Below are 25,079 nucleotides of genomic sequence, written 5' to 3'. Positions count from 1 at the left end.
TTTTAAGAATCGACATTGGGATCGTACAAATTAAGATTAAGTAGAAAATCAATATTTTTGCCCGGACCTGGATCCAAACACGCGAGAGAGGTCCAGCATGTCTGTGAGCTAAACTTTAAATCCTGCTGGATCAGTTTGTCTCTTTCTTGCCTTGTAGAAGCGTCTCTGAAAATATCACAATATATCACGATACATCTAGGATCTAAGTATCGATACAATATCATTAGAAAAGTATAGCAATATATCGATATTTGATTGTATCGACATAGCCCTAGTCCAACTGACACCAACAATCATGCCACAGTTGAAATGATTGAGATTTTTTTATGTGTGCATTACCTGAACTGTATCTTCTTGATTTTATGTATTGCACTGCTGCCACACGATTGGCTGAATAGATAATTGCATGAATAAGTAGGTGTACAGGTGTTCCTAATAAAGTGCTCCGTGAGTGTACACTCTTACAATCATCTACAATGTATTGCAAAATAAACACTGTAAAGTAAACATTGTCAAATGGGCTAATAAATAGTTTATGAGCAGTTATTCGTCAACAGTAGATCAGCATTCATTAATAGATTATCAGTGGTTGCTCGTCATAATTGTCCTGTATTCCGGTAGTCCGGTATTTTATAAAAACACACATTTCTGTTGGCATACCGTCAGTCATCATAAACATTGAACATTAACATGAAATTATGATTAACTTATATCTACTGTACAACAAAACCTCTTTGGAGTGCTCATTTTTAGAACCTCACTTTAACAAATATGACCCCCTCCACACAGTCAGTGATTGTTTTTATTTCACCTCTAGAGGCCATTGTTACTTTGTAGAACCCTCCAGCGCTGGCCATGGAGGTATAATAATGAAAAAAGAAAAAAAAATATTGCTGTAGATTTTTGCCGTTAACTGCTAGTTTGAAAAAACATCTATTGGTCCATTGACCTCTAAACCACAATATTTGTAATCTGTAACAACGGCATTTTGCAGTGCGAATCACCAACGAAAAAGTTTTTCTTTTTCTTTCACCAAGCATGACCCCAATTTTCTTCAGCCTCTGAGAAAAGTTTGCATACATAAAACAAAGCACTTTGGTTGCTCTTTTTGTTTTAATAAAAAAATCTGTATTTCTGTTCAGCTTGCTGCTCTAGAGCTCCTAAATCCTTGAAGCGAATTAGCGTTTTCCAAGACATGGTTTCCCTCAAAGCAGTTTGAGTTATGAATAAAATAAGATTTGGTTGTACAACATAAACTACACATAGTCAAACCTCAAATGTGAAGATTGAAACCATTGTGTTTATTAAAAGTTGGCAACAAATTGCTACAATGATTGTCTAATTAAATTTCCCTTTTACTCTGAGACCAACAAGACTAGATTTACTCTATCAACAACTCAACATCTGTCTGGAATGTTCGGACTGGACACTTGACGCAAAAGCTTATGTCTTATTGGTTAGGACAATCAAACTAAAATGAATCAAACTTTAGGGTGAAAGAAACCCACCACTTCATTGCCGGGTACCTTTTTGTTCTCTGTGTGCCGGGGTCTGTAGGGGTGCATTGTTTCATTTAAACTTGTGCTTACTGTGAATAGGCCTTCATTTTCTCTCTTTTTCCTTTCACAGAGCAAGATAAAGAAGAGATCATGGGTGCTACATGAATGTGTGGAGAGAGTTCCAGAGAACGTGGATGCGGCCAAAGAACTTCTGCAGTACGGCCTAAAAGGAACCGACCTTGACGCCTTGATAGCCATCGGTAGCGGAGAAGACCGGGGCAGGTGTGTGACACAAACTCGCCTCTTTTGCTATGCATTAGGACTCCTACACACTAAAGAAAGCTGACTAAGCATTTGAGTGATAGAAATACATAAGATTATTTTTTAGGGAATGGAAAGAGCCATTTCAGTTTAAAATCAAGCAATAATACTGCAAATCGGATTTCCTAGAGCAAAACTTGGCCTGCTTCTTTAACATTCTCATTGGTCAATAGAAGCCTATGTCAGATTGTGTTTTGGTTGACTTTTAGTTGCATGACAGAGCTTATAAGGGCTTTGATAGGGAACACAGCATTCCCAGATGCAACGTTGACTCTTGTGTGATCGTGCCCTTAACCAGTATGTCCTCATTCTCTAGGTTCATCTTGCCAGGTGATGTTGACTTGGACGATGCTCCATATGAAGACTTCCTGTCCGTGGAAGAAGAGAGGGAGCAAAGAAAAGAGAGGGAGGACAAGAAGAGACAGGAGCTCCTCAAAAAAGTGGAATTTAGCAAGTAGGTTTTCTCACATACACAAAAAGACATTGTAAAACTGGTAGATTTTCTCAGAAATCTCATCAGCTGGACCAGACAGAATCTGCATGCGTAGAACTATTTCAGCAGAATTGGATCACCCATTATTCAGAGTTTTCCACATTTCCACTGCTTGTTTGTTTAACTAAATGTTTCGGCTAATTTGATAATGCTTTGAGCTACCAATATGGGTGTAGTACCCTTAGTATGATTTAATTTGGTTCCAAAATCAGCACAAAAAATGCGAAAAAGTCTACATATTCCATCTAGGCCTGCTCATCAGGAAATCAAATTCAGTGGGAGAGATCTTAGAGATAGAGGCACAGATGGGAAAGGAGAGAATGAAAGAGAGACAGATAAAGAGAAGCGAGAGGAGGAGGTTGAGAATAAAATTAAAGCCGTTTATAGATTTATTTCTAATCTGCATAAGCTAATTTATGCCTCTGTTGTGCTTTGCCCAAGAGGCCCTAATGAAAGAGCCCTCCGTGAGCACAAATTATGAGCACTCACACATCTTAACGGAATGGGGGGAGGGTGGATATAGACCAAAAAATAAATAAATGCAGATTTGATAACATTTGTGGTAAACACTGCACTAATCAAAATATTCTTGTTTACATGAAATTGTCAAATTTTTCATAGCACAACTCTGCTAAACATACACACACTCCTCATGCATATCACACAGAACTGAATCTAATTTGCACTTAATTACTGTATGTTTCCAGTAGCAATCTGACATCAGTGTGTTTACTCCCCAGGCTGTTTGTTTTTGTACAGTTAGCATATATAATGTGTGTGTTAATGTGTTCGATTATGTGCATCGGAATGTATTTATAATGCATGGTGTCCAACTCATGCTATCTAAGTAGAAAAACTTATTGAAGAAGAAGGAAAAAAGGAGAAAAAGGAGGAGTGATTGAGGGCTGGGATGCCAAGGAAAAAAGGACAAAAAACAGAGAGAGACAAGGAAAAGAGAAACAAAATCATTTAGGAAGAAAAGAAGATGAAGAAAGAAAAGAGTAACCGAGAGAGAAGATCAGACAGACAGTGAGAGAGAGTTAGAAGCTCTAATGGTGTGTGCTGCAATTTCTCCTGACGTTCTGTTGTGGTAATGCAACAGCAAAAAAGACAATCATCATTCTGTTAATTTCTTTTTAACTATGCCGCCATTATAGCAATGGGGCAGTATCGATCAGACTGCTGAGTTTAGCTAAAGGGGTGTGTGTGTGTGTGTGTGTGTGTGTGTGTGTGTGTGTGTGAAAGAGAGAGATATCAGGTTCAGTGAGCTGTCTCTCTTCCACCATAACAATATCCCTGCATATATTGATAGTGATTCGCCTTAACATGTCTGTCACTTATGCTTCACTCTCACACAGATATTTTCACAGGTGAAAATTACAGTGCCTGCTATTTATTCAGCTGCAACTGCCTAAGGGCCCAATATACTTGATACGAAATCGAAGAATAGTGTGATGTCATTTAGAACATAATCTGGCCAAAAAGGTGTTTTTGCATCCATTTCGGTGGTTCGTAAAAGCTCGCCTGGGCGAACTTTCAGAAATTTTTTTTACCGGCTGTTAAACACCTTCTTACTGCCATCGGTAGGTGTGACTTGGAGCTCCACCTACCTTGAAGCTGAAAGCTACATTTGTTTACATTGTTCAGTCAGTCAAGTTCAGTCAACAAGAACACACCAGCGTGCTGAGTTATTAGCTAGCTGTTGCAAATTTACCTACATCTGTATGATCGTTCGCTTAGAGACATTTTCCAAGACCATTTCATGCGATTACATTTTTTTAATTTATTTTTTGTTTGTTTAATTAATCTACAAAAGGAATTAAATCTACTCAAATACTCTCAAGTGCCCCTTCACTCATGTGCGTTCTGCAGCGAAAGCCATTCACACATCTGCCCAAAGTAAGATGCTTTCATTATTCTTTTGTATTCATTCTGCACATTAACAATTTTTTATACCAATCTTTACAGTACTATCAGTCATCTTTGCAATAGTCATCATAAATTACAATAACTGAGTGTAACTGGCGCATATTATATAGCGTGTTAGCGCATTAGCGACATGAATTCAAAATGTAAACAAGACAAATTAAACATTATCTACTGCATAACTCATCATCGAGAGGTCAGAACTTCTTTTACTGACCATGTAAATTCTACTCATAGAATGAGGCATAAAGTCATTGATAACACTTTTAATGTAACATTAGTTAAGGTTTTACATGTAACGTCCTCGTTTTTAAATGCTCCTCTAAATGCCTCTCACAGCGGTGTGGCAAGTGTCTGAATGTTCACAAACAGTATACCTTTGCTCGGCTGTTTAGAACTTCTTTTTACCCCTGATCGAAGAACAAAGCAGAACTTCTGTAGAAGTATACCGGGGCCTAAAGTACTCCAGTGTGACTTCATTCAAATGTAGTTTAGGAGATCATTTTAGCCTTAAAGGAATAGTTTACCCAAAAATAAAAATTTGCTGATAATTTACTCACCCTCAGGCCATCCAAGATGTATTTGACCTGCTTTCTTCATCAGAACAGGATTTAAGATTTTTAGGAAAGTATTCCAGGTTTTTATCCTTATCCAATGCAAGTGAATGGACACCAATTTTTGACAGTCCAAAAATAATATTTAGGCAGCATCAAAGTAATCCACACGACTCCAGTTGATTAAGTAATGTCTTCTGAAGTTAATCGATACGTTTGTGTGAAAAACAAATCGCTAATTAAAAAGTTTTTAACTTTAAATCAGTGCTTCCGCCAGCTCTCTGTATTTGTTTGAATTGACCTAACTCTCACGTGAAGTACGTTCCTCTGTGGTAAACAGAGCGGAACTTCTTAATTCTCGCGTGAACGCGCCAACGTGATGATTTCACACGACAGTGACGGGAGGCATTCAGTGTTTACAGGAAGCGATTTTTTTTTTTTTTTTTTTTTTTTTTAAGTTAAAGTTTTAATTAGTGATTAGTTTTTCACACAAACGTATCGATTCACTTCAGAAGACATTACTTGACGGGCGGGAGTCGTGTGGATTACTTTGATGCTGACTAAGTGTGCTTTTTGGACCGTCAAAAATTGGTGTCCATTCACTTGCACTTGATGAAGCTCAATACCTGGGATACTTTCCTAAAAATCTTAAATCCTGTTCTGATGAAGAAAGAAGGTCATATACATCTTTGATGGCCTTAGGGTGAGTAAATATCAGCAAATTTCATTTTTGGGTGAACTATTCCTTTAAGGCCCTGGCATACTTCATATGAAATCAAAGAACGAATGGATATGACGTCATTTCGAACAAAATCTGGCTAAAACTAATGTGTTTTTGAGTTTGTGCAAACTTTCAGGAAAACTTCATACCGGCTGCTAAACACCTTCATACTGCCATTGGTCCTCATCATCCATAGGTGTGACCTAGGGCTCCCCTACTTTGAGGCCAAAAACTAATTCTGTTTACGGTCTTCAGTCAGTCAGTCAAGATCAGTCAACATGAATACACCAGTGTGCAGAGTTACAAGTGAGCTGGTGCAAGCTTCCTTATTTCTGTATCTGTACGATCGTTGTGTAGAGACATTGTCCAAGAACATGTAATGCGTTTTTGTATTTTTTATTAGTCTACAAAAGGAATCAAATCTACTCAAATACTTTTAAGTTCTTATTCACATATGCTGCTGCAATCGTGCTGTCTGCAGCTGAAAGCCATTAACACATCTGCCAAAAGTAAGATATGTCTATCATCATTGTTTTGTCTGTATTCTGCCCATTAACCCTCTTTTATACACCCATATTTGTAGTAGCATCACTGTCATCATAAATTACAATAGCAGAGTGTAACCGGTGCATATTATGGCCCCGTATAATGTGTTAGCACATTAGCTTCATGAATGCAGAATGAGTCAAAATAAAAATGATCTACTACATATATATTACTTCTAAATCAGCATTGCGTGGTTAAAACTAAAAACTATGTCATGTCAGAGTTCACCGTCTGTGAAACTTATATTATTGAACTGTAATATTCTTCTCTGAGAAAATTGTTTTATTCTGCTGACACTCTTGAAAACATCTGGAGTCAGTCCAGAATATGTTTTGGAGTTTTTATTAAAATGTAAATGTCTTATTATCTGAAATATCAATTAATATATTAAAACTGCATTATATCTGGCTTTAACTGAATGGTGAAGTTTTGTCAGTTTTGATCATGTCAGTAGTTGGTATGTTGCGTTTTTCCAGTAGGAAGATATGTTACCTTCAGCGTGTTGGTTAAGTGAACTGAAAGCAGCATGCCATTGCTGTGTGCTGTTGCAGTGCTAAAATACTACTTCTACAGTCAGGCCATCTATAAACCCTTGACACAGCATTGAATTCTGCTTCAGCTTCATTAAAATCAGTATGTCTGAAATGTAATTGCCATAAATTGCAAGTATGTGTGGATGCTGGCTAGGGCTGCAACTAACGATTATATTGATAATCGATTAATCTAACGATTATTGGAACAATTATTTGACTATTTGGTGATTTTTGCAACGATTAATCATTAGCTCTTAATCGATTATTCAGCTTGTGCCCCGACTTAAAAGGTTGTATTAAACGTGTTTACTAACAATAAAGAGGACACAATCATCTTTTAAAAATATCTCTAAATGACATTCACTGAATTAAAGGGGGGAAAAAATATTTTTTATTAAGTTTAATTCAGTAAAGAAATTCACTGCAAAAAATCATATTGTTATAAAGTCTTTTTGTCTTGTTTTCCTTTTAAAATTGTCTAAGAATCCTTAAAACAAGATACATTTACTTGAGAAGCAACATATAAGATATTTAGACTTTAAGAGAATGTATCTTAAATATGTGTATTTTGTATATAAGTGTAGTTTTTCACTTGGTTATACTTCTGCGAGTGCAGTAAAGACAAAATATACTTATATTCCAGATATATTCTCTAAAAGAAAGTCTAAATATCTTATATGCTGCTTCTCAGGTGAAAGCATCTTTTTCTAAAGAATTTGTAGATGTTTTCAAATATTTGTATTTTTTTATATTATATTCAACATTCTCAGATAACAATTTTTTCTTCTGCAGTATAGCTCCTAAAGAAAATGTATGTTGTTTTAAAGAAGTTTTAGATATTTATATTGGAAAACAAGCCAAAATAAAAACAAATCAAAAACGTATTTTGTTGCAGTGTATAATGGGGCGAAGACCATCTTTAACTCACAAGAAAGCAAACTCTCTCGTATTAATAAAGCTGCGTATTGCCAATTTTCTTCACGATAAGAATGCACAGTGACACATTTTGATTCAACAAGTTGCGAGCCATCACGTTATAATCTAGCTGCATTAAGCGTGCACGCTCAAGGGATGAGCGTCTCCATGCCAGCGTGTACATCAGCCGGGTGCAGTTTCAATCTCTTCCCCCTTAGATCGGGACACTTTGGGCAACTCATAGAAGAGGTGCTTACCGCACAGAGAAACATCATTTTCGAAGTTTGTAGTTATTTACATGACCTGCTTCCGTATTATTTAAACTTTAATAAAGCTATAACGCATTCAATATAACTGCATTTAAGATGGAACGCCGGTGTGTTTCCTTTAAAGAGCTCCGGCTCTGCTTATTCAACAGCGAGAGTGCTTCTGTATTTACTTCTTTTGCATTTTTGCAATATAATTCCCTCATACTTTGTGATCTACACCTGAAGCTGTTTGGAAAGTTTGGCGTGCATCTGGATTGTGAGCTGTGTAATTCTTTCTCTCCTCAGTCAGGCACGGACTGTAGACTAATTGTTTCAGCCCTAATCCTGGCCGTGATGTCGGTGAGCGTGTCTGTGTGTTTATGTGCGGACTATGCTTTCAATATTCTTTTATCATGTTTGTACTATGTTAACATCCTGCCGTTCAATATTCTCCCCCAGTCCAATGATCACAGTCTTGTGTGTGTGTGTGTGTGTGTGTGTGTGTGTGTGTGTGTGTGTGTGTGTGTTTGGTCTCATACAATGGATGCTCAGGTTTTCGCATTAATGCAGGGAGAATGAGATTAGATTGTAATTGCCTTCTGTGGATTCTCACACTGACTGATCCTCACACACACTCGCATGGGTATCCAGGCAATCAGGCAGCGGTCGCCTCACATTAGCCTGTCTTTGATGACCTAATCTGGGTCTATAATGGCTCACTACCCTTTCACCACTGCTCTCCCTCTATTTTGCCCCCGTTTTGGGTTTTTCCTTCAATTTCCTATCATCTTTCTCCCTCGTTCATCCGTATTTCCTTGTAATGCCTTTCTTTATATCTATAGGCCTCAGTGTACATGTGTTTGTGTGTGCTGTCAAACCCTCCCATCTCACCGTCCAGAATGTGTAAAGCTTTATTTCATTACACCATTTACATGGATATTAGCAGCAGCTCTCTGAAGTGGATGCATGCTGAAAACCGTGTGTGTTTAATCCTTTGTTGATGTCATGTTCTTCCAGGCTGACTCTAGAGCAGAAGGAGCTCTGTAGGAGTAGATTGAAGCTTCTCTGCTATCTGGACCGCTTGGCCACTTATGAGGTAACACTCTCCAAAATCAGTTAAATCCACAGTATAAACGTTAAATTACAACTTACATCTGCACAGACAATGAGCGCATTTACATGCACACTCTAACATCGATAAGGGAACACCGCTTAAGGTGTATACATGACCTTATATGTTTTTGGGTTATTAAAGCTGAAGTGTGTAACTTTTCTTCTATCCCGGCTAAGTATGCAGAGACAGCGTCAAGCATGCCATTTAAGGTAAAACAATTTGTTTTCAAAAACTGCAAACACTGTGTCGTTGTGGCACTATACAAATTGTTCAGTGTGTTTTGAGCAACCTGTCCAGGCCGACACAACAACGCTGGCTCAACCAATGGCGTATGTTGGGGTGGGACTATCTGTTTGATCAACTAATGGAAGACAGAGGGTGTATTCGAAAGCTGTTTGAAAACAAAGTTTATTTTTGCAATTTTGTTCAGTGGCACAGAAATTACACACTTCAGCTTTAAGCATAAATGATATATGGTCATAAACGGGTTAAGCAAAAACTGATTGGCACACATAGATGTTTTTTTTTTTGGCCATTACCCTGATTTTGTGTTGCATTTACAGTACTGTTAAAAAGTATTTGCCCTCTTCCTGATTTTTTTCTATTTTTGTGTATTTTTCATACTAAATTGTTTTAGATCTTCAAACGAGATATAACATAAAACAAAGGCAACCTGAGTAAACACAAAATACATTTTTAAAATCCAACACCTATATCACCTATATCACCCATGTGAAAAACTGCCCCCTTAAACTTAATAGCTGGTTGTGCCACCTTTAGCAGCAACAACTTCAACCAAATGCTTCTGATAACTGGAGATCAGTCACAATGATGTGGTGGAATTTGGGCCCACTCTTCTTTGCAGAACTGCTTTAGTTCAGCCACATTGGAGGGTTTTCGAACATGAACTGCCCGTTTAATGTCCTGCCACAGTATCTCAATTGGGTTCAAGTTAGAACTTTGACTAGGCCACTCCAAAACTTTAATTTTGCTCCTTTTGAGCCATTCAGAGGTGGACTTATTCCTATGCTTTGGATAATTGTCTTGCTACGTAATCCAGTTGCGCTTGAGCTTCAACTCACAACTCAAGGACTGATGACTGGACGTTCTCCTTTAGGATTTTTTAGTAGAGAGCAGAATTCATGTTTCCCTCAATTATTGCAAGTCGCCCTTGCCCTGAAGCAGCAAAGCATCCCCACATCATCACACTACCACCACCATCCTTGACCGTAGGTATGATATTCTATTTGTGGAAATTAATGCCTTAATGTTGTTTTGGGTTAGCAGTGGTTTTCGCCTCACCATTCTTCCATGGATGGCATTTTTGGCCAGTGTCTTTCTTATAGTGGAGTCATGAACAGTGACCTTTATTGATTTGAGAGAGGCCTAGAGATCCTTGGATGTTGTCCTTGGCTTTTTTGTGACTTCCTGGATGAGTAGTCGCTGTGCTCTTGGAGAAATTGTGGAAGGTTGGCCACTTCTGTTAAGGTTTACTACTGTGCCAAGTTTTCTCCATTTGGAGATAATGGCTCTCACTGTGGTTCTTTGGAGTCCCAGAGCCATTGAAATAGCTTTGTAACCCTTCCCAGACTGATGTATTTCAGTCATCTTTTTCCTCATCATTTCTGGAATTTCTTTTGACCATGGCATAGTGTGCTACTGGGTAAGACCTTTTAGCCAACTTCATGCTGCTGAAAAAGTTCTATTTAGGTGTTGATTTGCTTAAACAGGGCTGGCAGTAATCAGGCCTGGGTGTGTCTAGTCCAGCTGAACCCCAAATTTTTTGCTTCAATAAATAGCATTATCATTTTAAAAAAATATATTTTTTGTTTACTCTGATTGCCTTTGTTTTATGTTAGATAATTTAACAATTTAGAATGAGATATACACAAAAACAGAAGTAAAAATAAAAAAAAAGTATTTACAAAAGTAAATACCTTTACTGGCCTTCTTACCAGCTTACCCAACATGCACAAGTGTTGTGCGTGTGCCTGTTTACTAGGGATGGGCATTTTCGTATAATTTTGTAGACGAGTACTCTTATCCTAAAACAATTAGTACCTGATTGCTCGTAAATTAAAATGCACGTTAAAAATAACATGACACGTAGCCTACTTGCAATTTATCATTTGTCTTATTCACAAACGTTACCAAGAACTGTTTCAAAATAAGATAATTTCAACAAACTATGCTTTTCTTTTGGGGAAAAAAATGAAATGAACAATATGCATTAATAAAAATGGAAAACAAAAAAGATAACATCAAAAAAAATTTGAGAAATAGTGTTATTCTGTGCTGCTCACAGCAGGCAGATGTGGAAAGGAAAATGAATTTGAGATATTCTAGTAGTGATTTTAATACTTGAGTAGATGGTGCAGAACAATTACTTGATTACTCGTGCACATCCCTACTGTTTACGTGTTGACGTCAAAAGCAGAGAATAATATGATGAGTTCAAATCTCAAGTTAAGTTTAAGTTTATGCATTTTTCAAAATGTATAAATATTTGTTTAAAATTTGATCCATTACAGTTTGATGATATTGTCAACTACAATATGCTATATTCATCAGCTAACATTATATGGCATTTTTGTCAGAGTACAATTGACTAAAATTAATGAATATGACAGGATGGAATATTTAGTAATAAAAAATAAATATAATAAACTACATTTTAAAGACATTCTGTAAAAATGTGTAAAACCTAGGGCTGTCAATCGATTACAATTTTTTTATAGAATTAATTACATGGCATGCCAGTTAATTCATCAAATTAATCACAAGTAATCACATACATAAATATTTGCTTAGAAAGCCCCTCAAATAACAATAATTCAATATGCATTTGAAGTCAGAAGTTTACATACACCATAGCCAAATGCATTTAAACTCAGTTTTTCACTATTCCTGACATTTAATTGTAGAAAACATTCCCTGTCTTAGGTCAGTTAGGATCACTATTTTAAGAATGTGAAATGTCAGAATAATAGTAGAGAGAATTATTTATTTCAGCTTTTATTTCTTTCATCACATTCCCAGTGGATCAGAAGTTTACATACACTTTGTTAGTATTTGGTAGCATTGCCTTTAAATTGTTTAACTTGGGTCAAACATTTTGGGTAGTCTTCCACAAGCTTCTCACAATAAGTTGCTGGAATTTTGGCCCATTCCTCCAGACAGAACTGGTGTAACTGAGTCAGGTTTGTAGGCCTCCTTGCTCGCACACGCGTTTTCTGTTTGCCCACAAATTTTTGGACTGAGGTCAGGGCTTTGTGACGGCCACTCCAATACCTTGACTTTGTTGTCCTTAAGTCATTTTGCCACAACTTTGGAGGTATGCTTGGGGTCATTGTCCATTTGGAAGACCCAATTGTGACTGAGCTTTAACTTCCTGGCTGATGTCTTGAGATGTTGCTTCAATATATCCACATAAGTTTCCTTCCTCATGATGCCATCTATTTTGTGAAGTGCACCAGTCCCTCCTGCAGCAAAGCACCCCTACAACATGATGCTGCCACCCCCATGCTTCACAGTTGGGATGGTGTTCTTTGGCTTGCAAGCCTCACTCTTTTTCCTCCAAACATAATGATGGTCATTATGGCCAAACAGTTACATTTTTGTTTAATTAGATCAGAGGACTTTTCTCCATAAAGTAAGATCTTTGTCCCCGTGTGCACTTGCAAACTGTAGTCTGGCTTTTTTATGGTGGTTTTGAAGCAGTGGCTTCTTCCTTGCTGAGCAGTCTTTCAGGTTATGTTGATATAGGACTCATTTTACTGTGGATATAGATAATTGTCTACCTGTTTCCTCCAGCATCTTCACAAGGTCCTTTGCTGTTGTTCTGGGATTGATTTGCACTTTTGCACACCAAACTACGTTCATCTCTAGGAGACAGAATGTGTCTCCTTCCTGAGTGGTATGATGGCTGCGTGGTCCCATGGTGTTTATACTTGCGTTCTATTGTTTGTGCAGATGAATGTGGTACCTTCAGGCATTTGGAAATTGCTCCCAAGGATGAACCAGACTTTTTTTATTAGTCCACAATTTATTAATTGTTTTCTGAGGTCTTGACTGATTTCTTTTGATTTTCCCATGATGTCAAGCAAAGAGGCACTGAGTTTGAAGATAGGCCTTAAAATACATCCATAGGTACACCTCCTATAAGAAGCTAATTGTCTAAAGGCTTGACATAATGTTCTGGAATTTCCCAAGCTGCTTAAAGGCACAGTTAACAGTGAATGTAAACTTCTGACCAACTGGAATTGTGATATAGTCAATTAAAAGTGAAACAATCTGTCTGTAAACAGTTGTTGGAAAAATTACTTGTGTCATGCACAAAGAAGATGTCCTAAACGACTTGCCAAAACTATAATTTGCTAATATAAAATCTGTGGAGTGGTAAAAAAAAAAAAAAGAGTTTTAATGACTTCAACTTAAGTGTATGTAAACTTCTGACTTCAACTGTGTAATGATTAAATATAAATAGTTATATTTAATTTATAAATTAATATATATATATATATATATTATAAAAAATTAATAATACAGATATTTAAAATGCATTATATTATTTTGGCACACAAGTAAAGCATTAAAAAACTAAATCAAAAGTGGCTTTGGAATGCAATATATTATTTCCATATTATTGAACATAAGCCTATCATTCTTGTACAGTCCATAGCAATCCCTTTTACAACTGAATTCGTCAATCAGTCCGAGATTTATTACAAGGGCTTGTTTAAGGACGCGTCAATGTACACCTGTGTCAGACGGTTGCTTTTGGACCGTCTCGGTTTCATCGCGTCATAAACGTTCTATTTTTAGGTTGCTGTGTCAAGTTAAATGAAGTTTGGAACTTAGAAAAACATGTATTGAGATCCCAATTTTTTTACGCTTGATATTTAATACAATTAATCACACTGAATTAACACATTAAATCGAAAGCCATAGGAAAAATTAACACATAAAGATGGCCTCAAAGTTTACACATACAAAGCAACAAAACTAATTTTAGATTTCACCGGGTCTTTTAAACTTGGTTTGAAAGCTTCCGGTTTAAAAGAGACATGGAAAACAGTATTTTTACAATGCAAATTACCCTCCCCAGTCTACCCAGGCCATTTGAAATCCATGTGAAAACTAAGCTGCAAAAACAGCTTGTTCAGAAATTGTCATGTTTAAACATCACAGCCATGAGCACATTAACCGGCCTAATTTACATATTAACCTCTCTATACAACTGTAATTTACATATCCACGCCTGTTCAGTATTCAGCAGTGTTCAATCATTCAGAACAACAATGTGATTTATGCTGGTACATGGGGGTTAGCCAATCATAACAGAGGCCATTACATATAGTTGAACAGCTGTACAAGGTACAGTAGCAAAACAGTAAATATAAAACTACATTACAAGTGGTTTTGTTGCAGGAAATGGTAAGTAAAATTATATGTTGATTTCAGAGAAAAATATAATGGTACTCCAAATTAAAATTCTCCTATCCCAAGTAATCAATTGGTAGGTTGATTTCCCCAAAAAGTGTGAACACTATGGCTCTGTGGTGCTACAGTATTGACTCTGCTTGTTAGTGCATCCTTACTAGCTGCAAATAGCAACATTGGTTCAAATAATGTCATCAGTTTGTGTAGTTTTTTTTTTTTATGACCAATAGCAGACAGAGTGCTCAGGAAACCTGTTTGAAAACAATCCTTATTTTTGCAATTATGTGTACAGCAATGACACACTTCACCTTTAAATCATCTTTTTAAAATATTTGCAGCTCATTGTTTTATTCATAAAAGTATCAATGCTTAACCGACTTGATAGCATAATGCTTTGTCTCAATTTTAAAGTCATCAGCAGGAGTGTATCGTTGTTTCATCCTAGCACACTGTTAATGTCCTGCTCATATTGTGATGGATGGCCTTTGTCAGGATCTTCATGTGTAATTGATTTCAAAGGGAATAGTTCTGAATGTAACCAGACCTCAGAGACATTAGACACGCACGTGCACACACATCTACGCACCGGCCCTGTAGACTTAAAGGGCGTAATTGTAAATGTCAAAGCGATAAATGTCAGCAGTGTGGACTGGGAGGATTTACCTCAGGCACACAGCGTGAGACCCTCAGCTGAACTCTCATGTTTGTTTTGTTTTCCTGTCTGTCTGTGTCTGTTTTATCCCTTTTCGTTCAATTCTTCTCTCATCACATTTGCTGCAGGAAATTCTAGGCGGACCTCATGCAGCAGAGCAGAGATTTGATGCTGAGTTTTTCAAGAAGTTCCGCAGTCAGAATATCGTTCTGTCAGCCAGAACTTACGCAAGGGTAAATCTCTCTTCCTTTGTTCTCTGACCGTGTGAGTGTCTGTAACAGGGTCCTGCGGCATGAATTATAGTCACTATTTCACACTTTTCTCGATAAGTGTGTGTGCACCCTTGCTAGCATGTGGCATAAAATATGGATCCCCTCATATTCTGGGAGTATTTTTAAGTGTAGTTGTGTGAAATATGGTTAGCTGCCCACTGCAAAGGCTTCAAGGGTTGTGTAATGTGGTAAATATAGCCGCAGAGCATAAAGCTGTCTGTAGTTAGTTCAGTCTCATAAATCGTCTATTAATTATTTACCTCTATCAATCTTCTGCTCTCTCCTTGTTTCTTTTTCTCTCAGGAGAGTAACGTACAGGCTTTGGACATTCTCTTCACTTATCACAGCTCAGAGTTGCTTCAGCACCGGCTCGCCATCCTTTGCAATTTCCCAGAAACCACCTCTCCTCACGAGTATAACGACCTTCTGCCTAAGGCAGGGTAAGAATTACCGATTCGAGGATACCAATCTTCCATGAACAGGATAAACAGAACCCGCATAGATCTTTTTGAAAGAGCCGAATGGGAAAAGGTCATTTTTAGATGACGGGTCCACTGGAAGAGGTTATTAGGTATTGGCTGTGAGACCGAATCAGTTAAAGGTGATAGTTTAAAGCAGGTTGCTTATGTAAATGAGACATTTACAGTGCACTTATGAGTTTTAGACTTTGAGACGTTAAGATTATGAAGCAACTGAGGTTACCTTTAGGCCAAAAATACTGAAAATGAACACTGACCACATTGATGAAGCAGTTTATGTAGGAGAGACAGGGGAAATTGTAGCATATATATGTACCTTCATAACTCACAGACTACTGCAAATCTCATGCTATTTGTGTTGAGAGTAAAAGTTGTTCCGTGTAATGTGTGTCCAAAGACGAGATCCATACAACCCATTTGTCATTGAATAATGTCTCTTTTAAGACCCTTTCTGTTCTCTACAGTCGGTTGTTGATAAAAAATAAAAAATTTAAAAATAAACATTTAATTCTAATCATGCTTGGTGCAGATAAGAGAAAGCCATTCGAGTCCTGTCTCATTAACATGCGCTCATCTACAGACGCTCTTTACAGAAATGCCGGGTTTGTTAAAGAGACAGTACTGGTTTTAGCACGTTCAACAAATTAATGTAAATACTTGTAAATACTAAAAATTACATAATTAAACAATAAACATAGTATTCATTGATTAAATACATGGATTTGTTCATTTTTAAAAAGTCAAAATGTGACTAAAATGATGAAAAAAATAAAACATAATTGGTAAAATTTATATTTTTGTAATGTACCTAGTTAGAAGGTCCCCTGTATAATTAACAGCATTAGCTTGGAGATAATTTCTTTCATATGTAAGCAAAAGGGACATTATAAATGAAATATACCCATATGGATTGATATCGAATAGAATAGAATCGGAATCGAATCGAGAGCTAGTGAGTCGGATTCGAATTGGGAAATCTGTATGAATACCAGGCCCTAATTTTAAATATTCAGTTCTTCAATTAGGTCATACAGTTTTTAATAACTAGTGTTACAGTTGACCCCGACCTCACAGCCATGATTGAATTTAGAAATAAAATGGATATTAGTTTAAATTCCAAGCAAAAATGTAAACAGCAGAAGAAAAAATGTTAGATGTCAGAATAATTTATCTAAAAATTTATTTTTTGTCAAATTTCTCACAAAGTGTGCAAAGTGGAACAATTACACCTTTTCTCAGGCAGAGAGAGAACTTTACTGAACATGTGGTGATTTAAGTGTCATCAATCTAGCCAAGTGGTTCCCAAACTGTTTTAAAACTATGGCACCTTTTGATACTTAGGACCATTGAGGGAATCATACACAACTATTGTACAAGGTGCAAACATTCACTGATGCTCAAGGAGGCAACACACTAATATATGCATATTATACTTTATGTAAATACCTGTTACATAGATTCTGAAGGGCAGTACTAAATAATAATAATAAAAAAAGATCTTTTATCTCTTATATTTGTATAAATTCTGAAAGGGGTGTGAAAACTTATGAGACAAAAGGGGAATGCAAATTTGTGCACTCAACTATACAGTATATTTATTAAACACCTGATTAATGAGCTATCAGCTATCTTTTCTTTGGCTTTCTATCTTGTTTTTTTAACAACAGTCTAAATCGAGCAATTCTGTGATGTGGCAACTAAAGCAGCCATTTGGCTCCTAAATGTTTCAGTTTAGGAGCCAATGGCTCCTTAGTCATTTTTTTAGTCTAGAGCCCTGCAGAGTCTAAACACTGGGGCTCTGTTGCACTGTTTGTTTGAGCCTTCTTGATCAGACGTATTTCTTAAAAGGAATACTCCACCCAGAAGTGAAAATTATGTACCCTCATGTTGCTCAGCGGAAGTGAAGATTATCAGTGAATAACAAATTAATTACATTTTGTTCTGTTTGTCACACAAAGCTACTGTATAGTAGCTTAGAAGAAGACTTGGAATACCGCACATAAGTCTTATGGACTGCTTTTATTTTGCTTTTATAGTGATTTTTTTGTCTTTTTGGAACTTGACAGACCACGGTCACTTTGAAGTGTATGAAAAAAAAGATCTTTGTGAAGATTCTTAAAAAAATCTACTTAAAGGGACAGTTCATGCAAAAATAAAAATGTTTTCATTATTCACTCACCCTTATGTTTTTCCAAACACATTTCCAAACAAAGATCTTTTTTGTTCCATGAAACATAAAAGATGATGATAAACAGAATTTTAGTGATTGATATCCTCAGTCACCATTGGATGTCATTGTATAGGAAAAAGAACAGCTTCAAAATTTCTTCTCATGTGTTTCATGGAAGATTGTCATATGGGTTTGAAACAACATGAGGATGAGTAAATTATAACAGAATTTTCATTTTTGGGTTAACTATCCTTTTAAAAATGTCTGCTGCAAGTGAACACACAGTAGACTTTAAAAAAAAAAAAAAAAAGTTACATTTGACAGTAATTCTCTTGAAATGTTGTTGAGGGTGGAGATTTTGTTTGCTTTGGTGCTTGTGCTTTGGTGCCTGTAGTGGCAGTGCTTTAAAGACGCAACTTCTCAGTGAATCTTTTAATATGCTGACATTACAACCGCTTCTGTTAATGTTACTACACTAAAGCACAGCATGCTGTCAGCATGTTACAAGCCCTTTCTGAGAAGTTGCGTATCTTAAAGGGATAGTTCAACCAAAAATGAAAATTCTCTGCCATCTAAGATGTGTATTACATTCTTTCTTCTACTGAACACAAATAAAGATTTTTAGACAAATATCTCAGCTCTGTAGGTCCATACAATGCACGTGATGGTGATCAGTCCTTTTGAAGCTCCAAAAAGGAGATAAAGTCAGCATAAAAGTAATCCACAAGACTCCAGTAGTTTAATCAATCTCTTCTGAAGCGATCCAGTTGGTTTTGGGTGAGAACTGACCAAAATATAACTCCTTTTACACTCCTTTTAACAATCAACAAAACTTTAATCAAACAGAGCATCAAACACAGCAACATAAACACACACACACAGAGCGGCCGCGTGTGGCTCTCTCCCTCTCTCTCTGGCTTCCCTGATTCTTCCCTTATCTCCCTCCCACTAATTACGCAACTCTGTACCAGGCGTGCATCCTTATGTCCCGGCCACACCCTCCTCCTCATCACACTCCACTGCCCGATCCAGGCCGGGGCACCATCTGGACTGGCTTATTTTTGTAGGCCAAAGAGATTATCTCCACAACCCAATTTGACAACCTCTGCTTTGAGATGGTCGCACCTCTCCTCACACCACCATAAAGATAAAGAGCTGATCAGACTGCCTGACTCGGTCGGTAGCATCCACATAATATCTCAAGGCACATACCGGACAAAAGAGGTGAGCTCTCGAATCATCAGAGTCTGAAGATGATCGAAAAGCAGCCAGGTCTATGGACTGAATAATAAACTGCGGAAAGAGGACTTTGGGAGGAAAAAACGGATTGGGCCGAAGGACAACTCCAGAGTCCTCCAGCAAACAATGTAGACAAAACTTGCTAACAGACAATGCATGCAGCTCACTCACTCATTTAGTGGACATAATAGCCAACAGAAAAAACGTTTTAAGGGACAACCATTTAAGCTCAACATTCTGCAGAGACTCAAATGGGGACAAGCACAGGAATGAAAGCACAGCTCAAATCCCATACTGGAAAATGGGGATTCCAGGCTGGTCTTAAGTGTCTTGCACCCTTCAGAAAACTGCAAATGAACCTATGAGATCCGAGAGAAGAACCGCCAACTGAGACGTGATAGGCAGAAATGGCAGCCGCATATACTTTCAGTTTGGAGGCTGCCTTGCCTTTATCCAAAAGATGCAGAAGAAAGCTCAAATCTCTCGGTACCTCACATCTTGCAGGATCAGTTTCCCACTCCCTGCATCATGTGGAATAAAGGTTCCAACGTGCTGCATAGAGCTGCAATATGGAAGTAGCCCTAGCACTAGAAATAGTGTTAATGACCGCAGGCTCAAAATCCACTAGAAGAGGATTGAACCCAGAGGCCAAACCCAAAGCTGCAGGCATGCTGGGTCTGGGTGACAGATGCAGCTGTCCATCTGGGAGAGAAGATCCCTCCTGAGGGGAACTTTCCATGGACTGCCTGTTAAAAGCTTCAGCGGCAGAGGGAACCAAGGCCTGGTCGGCCCCCATGGTGCCACCAGGAGCACTCTGTGATTGTACAGATAGACCCCGTGCTATGTTTCCCATAACAGTGGAATAGGAGGAAATGCATAAAGGAAGCAGTTCGGCCATTTGTGAGACCCAAGGTGTTGGTAGCCTCTGTCTTCGCAAACGACAATGAGTGGTCACTTCTGATGCGAAAATTTCCACCTCTGCCTCACCAAACCTCTGCCAGATTACCTGCACTTCCTCCGGATCGAGCCTCCACTCTCCCGGGGTGAATCCGGACCCTGCAGAGCACATATGCTATCTGGTTGGTTGACCCCAGAAGTTGAACCACTCTCAGTGATGCAAATCGGGGCAGACACATTGTGAGGATCTTGTGAATGAGTTGTAAGGACTTACAGGACTTTATGCTGCCTTGATGGTCCAGGTGGAACACTGTTGAGGTGTTGTCAGGCCGGACCAACACATGATGGCCCTCTAGGTCTGTCATGAAATACTGCAGGGCCAGGTAAACCGCATGCAGCTCCAACAGATTGATATGGTCTGTGGACTGAGCTGGTGTCCAATGGCCGCAAATGCCCCTCTGGTTCCATGTTGTTCCCCACCCTCTAAGAGAAGCGTCGGTCGAGACCACCTCATGACGAGTGGGAATGACACCCAGAGGCACCCCAGCCACCAAGGAATTCACCTGAGTCCACCGCCACAATGCGCGAACACAGCGGTGAGAGATTACAATCAGGTTGTTCCACCTCTGGAGCGATCTGAGGTGGAGTAAACCCAGCAAAATCACTAACATAGCAGCAGTCAGCATGCCTATGAACTGTAGCAGCACCCCATACTGCAGGGACACCCTGGGGCAGAACAAGTTAGTAGTTGTAAGATGTTGGTCACTCGCACCTGTGAAAGGGTGGCAGACATTACACAAGAATCAAGAGTCATTCCTACAAATGTAATATATTGTGTCTGAACCAGACAACTCTTTGCCTCGTTCACCAAGAGGCCCAGCTTCCGCACATGTTCCAGAAGAGACCTGGAGTTGTGCACGGCCTTCCGCCTTGTGGGGGCACAAAGCAGCCAGTTGTCCAAGGAAGGCAAGATTCAAATTCCCCTGGACCACAGAGGAGACAGCACAGCACTCATGCATCTGATGAAGACACAAGGAGTCAGAGACTGACTGAATAGAAGAACCTTGAACTGGTAGGCTTGGTTTTGAAAACTGAAACGCAAACATTTTCTGTGACGGACAGCAATAGGAATATGAAAGTGTGCGTTCTTCAGGTTGACACTCACAAAGTAGTCTTCCCTCTTTACAGACCAAAGAATGTCGGCTGTGCGTAACATCCGAAAGGAGAGGGTTTTTAAAAACAAATTCAGACGTCTCAAATCGAGAATCAGGTAGAAACCACCATCCTTTGGAACAAGAAAATAAGTTGAATAAAACCCTTCTCTCTGAATGATGGGGTGAACCTTTTCTGTGGCTCCCTTCTCCAACAGCTAACAAATTTCCTGAGAGAGAGCCACCGAAGGAACCACATCCCTGAGCACCGTAGGAATGATTCTCGAAAACTTTGGGGGCCGTCGTCGGACAAAGACCCAGGGGTCTGATGTTGTGTCTCTCCAGTATTCAAGCTTTTGCATCGAAAAACAACCGACCGCTGGCCCAAGCACCTCAGGCCTTATGGTTTTGGTTTTTGTTGGCAGTGGGGGAGCGCTGGCATTGTCCCCCCCCCCCCCCCGCTGACTGTCGACGAGGTGGCCAAAAGCCCCTAGTATCCGCGACAACACGAGACCTTTGTTGGGGCCTGTGACTGCTGGGTAGGGGTTTGACGGGAGCATTGTTCTGGCATCGCATAGCCATGGCAGCCTGAGCAGTCTGGATTGTAAAGGTAGGATTATACTGCACCTGTGTCAGCTGACAAGATGCCTCTGACAATTTCACCCTCCTTTCCAGCAGTTCCAGGACGTTCAGACCAAAGAGTTGACCAGGAGCAAATGGGAGGTCCCTTAAGGTCTTTTTGCAGTCCTCGGGCAGCCTTGCTTGGGCAAGTCACACTTGATGACGTGCTGACAGATGTGTGGCAGTCTGTATTTCCACACTGTGCACTGGGACAGCGTAAATCGCCTTGCAAGCCTCATCAGGCGACACCACCAAGGCTGCGACCCACGCTTATAGAATCTGCCTCTGCCATGGGCGCTAGGGTACAAGCTGTCTTTGACCGTCACTTAGGTGCTCCAGATCCCGTGAGCGCATTAGAAAATTCCACCATGAAATCTTTACACGGTGGCATAACAAAAGAAGTCGAGGACTGTCTAAAAAAGGTACTGGACTGAGCGGGTTGAACAGGTGGTTCATCGAGCCCTAGCCGAGCGACTGCCATCTGGAGTACAGCCACAGTGTCATCAGAAGATGATAGAGCATGTCCTGATGAGTGAACTGAATCCCCACTTGAGCCACCTGCCATTGACAGACCAGCAAGAGCATCCTGGGGGAAGGGTGAACGGCAGCATCATCCAACTTGACATTGTCTAGAAAATGTGAATTGGAAGCACTTGTAGACAGGACGTCTAAATCTGCGCGACGTAAGGGATAGAGTTCTGGGGCTCTACCCTTGTTCCCTGACTTGAAGAGTTTTCATCCTCTGGTGGCACTGAAACAGATGGGGCTGGAGCCAAAGGCTGAAGTGAGTGAAGGAGACATTTTAGCTCATCCATCTCCAAAGAATGGCTTGAGACTGTTTTCGATAGTGAATGCCCCTCTTTGCGTTCACTTTGAGACACTGCCTTTTGAAAACACGGGTCTGTAAGAGCCTCTCTCAGGTGCTGAATCCCCAAGCAGGATGGGCACACTTCGTGTCCATCGTCAGGGAGGAGAACATTCAGACACAGCTTACAGGCCGGCAGGAAACCGGTGGTGATCGAGCTCTGAACCATATCAACCCGGTTGCAAACACCTTCGGACAGAACCATAAGGCTACAAACTGAGTAGAATGATAACACACTCAGGACAAAAAACACGATGATTTACAGGCCGAAAGTATAATCAATTCCCCCTGTTAGGACCGAAAGGCATTTAAATCAGGCAGAAAAAACGTTTACAGAAAAAATAATCAAATTCCCTTAGTTAGAACAAAAGGGAAATGCAATCACTCCAAAATTATGGAGAGAATGTCCAATACTCCGATAACTGGCCACCTGATTGCACCGAGGGGCAGGGAGAATCACCACAATAAACCAGCAAGAGATTTAAAAAGTTTGCAGGGAACCGCAATTATAAACACGGTAAACACCAGCCACCAGATAGCACCGAGAGGCACAGAGTGTTATCGACAACACAGCAAAATAGACAATTAAAAAATACAACAAAAATAAACTCACCGAAACGATAAACAAAACTCCATTCCATCGAATGTAACCAATGGAGAGCACTGTCACAGCTTGCAAGGGCGAATAATTCGCTGCTCAGTAAGCTGCACCTGACAGCGTGAACAGTGCACGAAGATATATTACCTATCTCAGTCAAGCGAGAAAGCGAATGAGGTAGAGGGCTGAACTGCTGCAGTGTATATCCTTCAGGGCTCAGCCCACATCATCACGTGACTTTGTTGGTATATTATCTCGATCTATCTTGCTGGCGCTGTGATAATCCACTAGTGCTTAGCACTGCCTCTGGCGGCCAGGAGGAATGAAACAGAACATTATGGTTTTGTGTTTTAGGACTGCTAGTAGTGCCATTTGTTCTTTCTCAAAAGAGGAAATGTGGTTTGATTTAGAAAATCAATTTAGCTTTATGTATTTATGGAGTAATTCATCTCAAGTGGCAGACAACTGTACATAACTTCCGTAGTATCACATGAAGGATTTGTCGTAATTACTGTCAGAGGCACTTTTGACAGTCATCTTAAAATAGACCTTAGTTTAGCTTTTATTTCTGTTTTAACACAGTTGAGGAATGAGATATTAGATTTTGTAGATGTGAAGCGTTTATTTGGTGAATGTTGTGGTGCCGTTGAGTTGTAAGGCATCCTAAGGGATTTGGAACGAATCCAACGCGATGATGACACGCTCACTAAAAGCACTCAGTCTCCTTTGACGCCCTCAGAACTCAGACATTAAAGACTGATTTAATTGCTCACTCTAAATATACACATGAAAAAATAAAATCAGAGGACACACACTTTATTGCTTTCTGCTTTCTCTTTCTAACACAAATTTTGTGGCAAAAATTCAGATTCAGTGAGGACATGCTTAAAGCATTAGTTTACCCAAAAATTAAAATTCTGTCATGTACTCACCCTCAAGTCGTTTCAAATGACTTTGTTTCTGGAACACAAAAGATGAAAGAATTGTTTTTCTTCTTTTTTCATGCCATTACAATGAATTGGAAATGTGGCTTTCATGTTGCCAAAAGGATGCAAAAGCACCATTAAAATATCATAAAGGTAGTCCAATCGACTTGTGCACTATATTCCAAGTCTTCTGAAGCCATATGATAGCTTTGTATACATTTGAAAGACTAGAAATATAGCGCACAAGTTATATGGATTTCTTTGATGGTACTTTTATGGTGCTTTTGTGTCCTTGTTGAAGCTTGATAGCCTTAGTCTCCGTTCATTGTAAATTTATGAAAACACATTACCAGTACAATTCTTCAGAATTTCTTCTTTTGTGTTCCATGGAAAAAAGAAAGTCATACAGGTTTGGAATAACATAAAGGTATGTAAATAATGACAGAACTTTCATTTTTGAGTGAACAGTTTTTACCTAGAGGTTATGAACACTATACACACTTGTGTTTGTATATGTGTGAATGGGAGGATGCTGATTTAGTGGACAGGTTTATGTGTGTTAAGAGAGAGAGAGAGAAAAAGGAAGGGCATTTGCAACTTCCCCCCCTAATGTTCCAGTAATGGGGGTGACAGAATAGATTTAGTGTATTGGATTCGGTTGCCCTCCTTCCGCCCGTTCTCTGTTATGGAGGTCAGCCGCCTCTGCAGTGAACATCCATCACATATCAGCATCTGGAGGCCAGTTTCCTGCTCTCCCCAGTACACGAGCGCTAACAGCACTGCTGCAGGACTCTCCCCGAACCAGTGGTCTCTCGCCATCTGCTGTCTCTGCTGGAAAGAAACACAGCCATATTAAGTTTTCCTTAGTTTTTTGTCTACATACTCTAATTTAGAAGT

At 39.1% G+C, this 25,079-nt stretch overlaps 1 protein-coding gene across 4 annotated transcripts in view; it reads left to right on the top strand.

The window, feature by feature from the left end:
- The window catches only part of LOC127410350 (NBAS subunit of NRZ tethering complex-like), a 288,769-nt gene that overhangs the window by 39,489 nt on the left and 224,201 nt on the right, over positions 1-25,079 (top strand). For all 4 annotated transcript variants that reach the window (XM_051645563.1, XM_051645560.1, XM_051645561.1 and 1 more), the window contains 5 exons: positions 1,630-1,781; positions 2,137-2,274; positions 8,774-8,852; positions 15,093-15,197; positions 15,540-15,676. In XM_051645563.1, the coding sequence (XP_051501523.1) occupies positions 1,630-1,781; positions 2,137-2,274; positions 8,774-8,852; positions 15,093-15,197; positions 15,540-15,676 (611 nt within the window). The remainder of the gene's footprint in view (positions 1-1,629; positions 1,782-2,136; positions 2,275-8,773; positions 8,853-15,092; positions 15,198-15,539; positions 15,677-25,079) is intronic.

Source organism: Myxocyprinus asiaticus, chromosome 19, assembly GCF_019703515.2.
Source record: "Myxocyprinus asiaticus isolate MX2 ecotype Aquarium Trade chromosome 19, UBuf_Myxa_2, whole genome shotgun sequence".
Classification (NCBI taxonomy): domain Eukaryota; kingdom Metazoa; phylum Chordata; class Actinopteri; order Cypriniformes; family Catostomidae; genus Myxocyprinus; species Myxocyprinus asiaticus.
Note: the sequence above shows the minus strand (reverse complement) of the source record. Positions and strands in the feature narration are given on the sequence as shown.